This window comes from Musca autumnalis, unplaced genomic scaffold (assembly GCF_047663935.1).
Source record: "Musca autumnalis isolate F117 unplaced genomic scaffold, ASM4766393v1 scaffold_2, whole genome shotgun sequence".
Classification (NCBI taxonomy): Eukaryota; Metazoa; Arthropoda; class Insecta; order Diptera; family Muscidae; genus Musca; species Musca autumnalis.
In genome coordinates this window covers 77,587,765-77,594,152 of record NW_027411755.1, presented here as the reverse complement: position 1 = coordinate 77,594,152, position 6,388 = coordinate 77,587,765, and the positions used below count along the sequence as shown (strand labels likewise).

General features: G+C 35.8%; 1 protein-coding gene across 1 annotated transcript; it reads left to right on the top strand.

The window, feature by feature from the left end:
* The first annotated feature begins 4,731 nt into the window (after positions 1-4,731).
* Positions 4,732-6,062, top strand: LOC141394863 (uncharacterized). Its single transcript, XM_073969941.1, has 4 exons — positions 4,732-4,770; positions 4,836-4,889; positions 4,946-5,191; positions 5,253-6,062. Exons 2-4 carry the CDS (start codon positions 4,887-4,889, stop codon positions 6,060-6,062), a joined length of 1,059 nt encoding a protein of 352 aa, XP_073826042.1. The 5' UTR covers positions 4,732-4,770; positions 4,836-4,886.
* Positions 6,063-6,388: the final 326 nt, after the last annotated feature.

Here is a 6,388-nt window from a genome sequence, read left to right as displayed (position 1 = left end):
AGAACTGTAGGGTCAATATAGGATAAATAAGAGAGAGATTCAATCACATATACAGCAAATAGTCTATGTCTTTTTATCATCAGTCAAGGACATCTATATAAATAGTGCTCGATTGTTGTCTCCATTTCCTCCTCATCCTCACATAACCTACAATACTCGATGTTATCATCATCCCACTTACATGTCATAGATCTTATTCTGCAGTGGCCAGTTATGACCCCTGTAGCGATTCTGATTTCTGACTTGCAAAGTAAGAGAAGGGACGCAGTTCTACACCCTGAGATTACCGGCCAGATTGACTTCGGTGCCTTGCAACCAGGTACGTCTTGCCAAATTCTTACGGGTTTCTCTGCGTAAAACTCGTACCATCCTCCATTTTTGAACCATCGGTAAAAATGGCTAGACGATCGGGAAGTGGTCTGTCCTGCTTCCAGGCACTCCTGTCAGGGATAAACACACTCACATTGTTAAAGTCCAGGAATGGTAAAATATAATCAGTATCACCGCCTCTGTCACTTAGTCCATTCTGACGGCCTATCCGCTGCAGGGCTTGGACATCCCCGAACAACGCCACAGGATAATCTCATTAAACCTCAAGGCACTCCGGGATGCTTTGTACTGTGTCAGAACATCCAAGGTTTGGAAATTCAAAACAGTATTCAGGGCTGTCTGAGGGGTACTTTTTGCTGCTCTGATGCAGTCCGTTGCACTAAATATAACCTGTACAAGTTGGTGCTAATGTTCAGGACTTGCCACCAGAAAATGGGGCAGACCACTGTCCTATACAGCCAGTGTGTTACATGTGGCCTTAATAAAGTGCAATTAGACCCCTCTTAGTGCGCTCCTCCGTGTTCCTTTTCCATCTTAGCCGATGGTCGAGGACCACATCCAGTGTGGGCGGTGTAAATTCATTAATTTTCCTCTTTTTGGAGTTGGTACTAACTCCGTCTGTGCCGGGTTCACACAAAAACCAATGTTGTGAGCCCAGCGTGAGAGTTTTACCAGTGCACCTTGCATAAGTTCAGACTGTGTAGAGAAATGTTTCCCACTGATTAGGATACTACTCGTTTGCGTATGCAACTACCCGAGTTCCTAGTCTATCAAATTACTTAAGTATCCCGTTAACCACGAGGTACTCCACAGAGGGGAGATAAATCTCCTCTCTCTTGTGACATATTTCCTAACGGAACTCTTCCCAATACTTGAATTTATAAGCCCACTTTCCAGCATGCTATCAATCCAATTAGTAAGGATAGAGGGGACACCAAGTGACTCTAGAGCAGAATGAATGGATTCGAGTTTCACATTATTAAAGGCACCTTCGATATCTAGGAAGGCAGCTAGGGTGGAACTCGAACCATCCAAATTCTTTTCTATACAACTCACAACGTTATGCAACGCTGTTTCTGTCGATTTCCCTTTGGTATAAGCATGTTGTGAACTGCTTATGATGCCATCATTCATGTATGATCTAATTTCCAAGTCTAGTAACCTTTCCAAAGTTTTTAGAAGAAAGGATGAAAGGCTTATCGGCCTATAGTCCTTAGGTAACGAATGACTTGGCTTCCCTGCTTTGGGTATGTAGGTCACAGTCTCTTTCCATAGTGCCGGTATGTGCGAAAGTAGAATGCAGGCCCTAAAGATCCTTCGCAGTATGGTAACCAAACTAGTCGGTGCATTCTGAAGCATCGCTGGAATTATACCATCAGGTCCAGGAGACTTGTAGGGCTGAAAAGTACTAATCGCCCATGAAACTCTGTGATCATTATTGTACTTAATTTCGTACGAAATTTTATGATTTTCAATGACTGCGATTCTTTTTCGTGAAATGCTACCAAATTTTTCAGGGTAATCACGAATAATTTCCTCGGAATTTTTCACACGGAAAATAATTTTAAAAAGTGAATTCTTTTAAAAATAAATATTTGAAAAGGTTCAAAACTACTAGAATCACTTAATTATGGAATATTCTCGCCGAATAGACAAAAATATTCCCATTTTGCATAAATTTTGGAAATTAAAAATTGTAAAATTGGGCATATGGAACAAATTCCGCATGGAATTTTTATTCATGGTTGCCCTGTATATAAATTTAATACTTGTGGCCTTACCTTGTTATAATCTCAGGCTAAGGCTAACGAGGTTATATGCACTTTGATACGATAAGTTGCAGTAGATTTATCCCTTTCCGTACGTCTGTCTGTGTTTCTGACCGATTTGGTCCAAAATTGGCCACACATAATATTTTGTCCAGACTTAAATCAAGTTCGAAGATGGGCCACTCCTTTGGACACCTCCCCTACAAAAGGGGAGTTATCAAATCGAATGCACTTATTAAATTGATTCATACTATGCACATCTATCAGACATAGTAAATCAGGTTCGAATATGGACTATATCAATGTACAGTACCGTGCAAAATAATAGCAGTGCGGAACTGCTATGTACGAAAATTGCAATAAACTGCTATAAATCCTTAAAGGAATTTAATTATCTGCATCAGGCGAATGCTTATAAGGTTCCAGACCTCATGGGCTAAAATATTTTACATAAATATGCAACTATTAAGAAACAACATTGAAGTTTTCTGCTCGGGAAGGTTTTTTCGTGTGCAAAATAATAGCAGTGCAAGTAAGCCAAGTAAATTGAACATGTTAGAAGCTAATTATTTATAACTTTTTACAGTTGAAAAGTATTTTGGAATGAAAATAAGACGAAATACTGACAACTCTAGCTCTGGATAACAAAAATGTAGACCAAGCTAATACATAAAAGTGAGTTTTAAGCACGTTTCTAAAAGATTTGGTCTTATTTCCATCGCTTTGTTAGATTATTTTTACATCAAATTCCAAAAATAGTATCCGTACTACGGATATTAGTTGTTTCGAGGATACGTACGATGATTTTCGACCATTACAAATAATTTTTGAGAAAATACCACCGATATCTTCCACTATTTGGTAAGTTTTTTCTTGAAAAATTTTATTTTTTTATGTTTATGACCATGTGGACTGCAGTGATGCACTAAAGGCAGTGATGATCCACATTTGTGCACGTATTGTCAGTATTTCGTCTTATTTTCATTCCAAAATACTTTTCAACTGTTAAAAGTTATAAATAAATAGCTTTTAACATGTTCATTTTACTTGGCTTACTTGCACTGCTATTATTTTGCACACGAAAAAACCTTCCCGAGCAGAAAACTTCAATGTTGTTTCTTAATAGTTGCATATTTATGTAAAATATTTTAGCCCGTGAGGTCTGGAATATTATAAGCATTCGCCTGATGCAGATAATTAAATTCCTTTAAGGATTTATAGCAGTTTATTGCAATTTTCGTACATAGCAGTTCCGCACTGCTATTATTTTGCACGCAACTGTACTTCTACGATTTTCTCTCACACAATATTTCAAAATTTGTTTTGCTAGTTTAGGATAACTTTCCTTTTGTTTTGCTTATAGGCGTTGTTACCCGTTTGAAATAGACAAAAAAAAAAAATAAAAAAAAAATCAATAATTTCTGGCTACATACCTGCTTTGAGCAAGTCCACGTGCCCCAAGATAAGGAATTCCTAGTATAAACATTCCAGGTTTTACTTTTAGTTCTGAATTCTGTAACTGTTTGGATTTGCCAACAAGTATAAGTTAACGATGCCGTTTCTAGGCGCAAGTTCAAGCGAATGGTCTCTAACTCACGGTTTAACCCTCCATTATTTCTTTTCCCTGATATAGGTTGATGGTATAAAGCAGCCGGTAAAACGACTGATACTACTTTATTTTAATTCTAATTATTTTAAAGGCATCTGATAACAACCGTACGGGATCAGAAATGTTCGATGTTAAAGCGGAAGATGATGCTGCGAGCAGTATGGAGTCATCATCATATTTGAGTGCCGATTTAAATAACAATAATCCTTTTAAATTAAAAATAACGTCGGTGGTATCTATTTCGCAAGACAAATATTGTGAAAATGGTGAGATGGAGGAAAATCAAAATATCAAAGGTATATTACCACTAATGGATATTAAAATAAAAGAAGAGAAGGAAATATCAGAATCAATAGAAATTGCCCAGCAAAGTATTTCAGTTGGTTCCATAGCAAATTATGTGAAACAAGAAACCACCGATGATGAACCAAAGGTAATTTATCACATAATTGACCTATCTCAGGATGTCGAACAAAATTAAGATTCCTGGTTTCCATTCGACATTTTGGCATTTGACAACAAATTTAGTTTTACATCATGTTGATCTTTTTTCGTTATAGAATCTGAAACTTTGTTGTGAAATAAAATCCGAAAATATTTTTTCGGTTATGGAGCGAAGTTTATTAACGGGACTTGATAAAATTAAAACTGAGGAAGATTTGGTATGTAATTTAATAAGGAGTAGTAAAGTTTATATGTATATATAACCAATATTATTATTCCAGGATTCTAAGAGGTAGTTTACACTATCAATCAATGCCATATGACAAGAAATAAATACATTCCATATCTACCCACGCAGGCAATGTGGAGACGTAATTTTATTACAATTTTGCTGGTGTGGACGCACAAAGTAAATTGCGTAAGGAAAATCCCCAATATTGCACATATTAGCGACTATATAATGATGGAAAATTTCATGTCATATGACATTTACATATAGTGTAAACTACCCCTAATATTGCTTATGAAACGAATCATTCAGACGAGATACAAAATCTTCCTGTATCGAAGCAAGGGATTACATTCGAACCTACAAAACTTAAAACAGAGGAAGAACTAGTAAGAATTGTTTAATCTTATATATATACTTAGTTATGCATAGACATTTTTTCAATATGTTTCAGGATTCAAAATTTATTTCTGATCATTTGGCTAGCATCCAAAATCATTCTGCAATGGTAAAATATAAAGCGCTTTATTATATTTTCTATTTAAAGGAGTTTATATATTTCAGAATGAAGATGTAAAAGATGTTCGCATTGAGTTGGAGAAATTACCGATAGCTGACATTAAGGATGATGCTTCCGTAGATTTGGATGATAGCCAAAATATGTATGACAGTGACAACTCTGAATCTACGGCATTAAGTGTTTCCACAACCAACTTTCAAGATAATCTATTAGAAAATATGGAAAATGCAACATCTGAAGATACAAGTATTTCAGATTCAAGTTTTAACAAAAAAATCAAGAAAAAGAAGGTAGTTAATATTTTGAACCATAACTAAAAACGACTTTCAAAGTATTAATTTTTTTTTTTAGAAAACAAGTACGGTCAACGATTCAGTTTATTTCAAAAAACCACCAAAAAGAAGAAAACTTGAAGCTAAAACTGAAAAACAGCGTAAACGTAATGTCAAACCAATAAACAAGACTGACGACGAAGCTCCAAAGGGGGGAAGTAAAGTAGCCAAGAAATCTATTGCTGGACCTTGCAAAACAAAGAAATCAACAAATTCTAAAACATGCAAGTCAAAAGCACCAACGCAAAAATCAGGAACGAATTCCAAGAAACCTTCCGACCAGCATTTTGAGGAATTTCCGAAACCATTTAAATTGGAAAACAATTATGTGGGTGGAGATTCAAATTCCAATGAAAGTAGCATTGCCACAGAAGTACCTCGGCCAATGAAATTCAAATGTGATTTCAACACAATATTTGATTTAAAAAATCCTTGCAATTATAATGTTCGGTCACTTCAACCTCGGGTTAGGCTAAAGCGTTTGCAATGGCGGGGTAAATATGGTCAAAATGTTATGTCTTCCAAAAATGTGAATAGACCAAAAACTCGAAGTTTAGGTGGAGTTCGATATCAGTATAATACATTTAACCAGGGCTCTAATCAGGATAATTCATCAACTGCTGAAGTACCAACTACTTCAGAGGGTCTAAATCCACAAACGAGTATTTTGCATAGTATTGCCGCTGAGCGTGCATTCATTAATCATCATTTAATATCATTTGGATATTCACCTATACAATTTCAGTTGTATAATGATCCAAATGATCTGAAAATTTTTCTCAAATATTTGTTAAATACCAAGGGCGGAGGTTCTGACCACAAACATTGAAATGCATGTTTGTATATTGTTGTTCCTTTAATCCTCTAAGAAAAATTTGTTTTTTTTATTGTTTCCTTTATACACATGTACTGAATAAATGTTTATGTTCTTTTGATTGAGTTGTTGGTCTAATTTATTTTTAGGGGTAAATTATATCAAGTTCGAAGCTGGACTAAATCGGTTAGGTTTAGGATGCGCAACTCCCGTGCTATATAAAAAAACTTCTCTACAAAAGTGGTGTCTTAGACACGCCGTTCGGACTCGGCAATAAACTGTAGGTCCCATATCATTGAGCTAATATGAATCGGGGTGCACTCATTGATATGAGAGAAGTC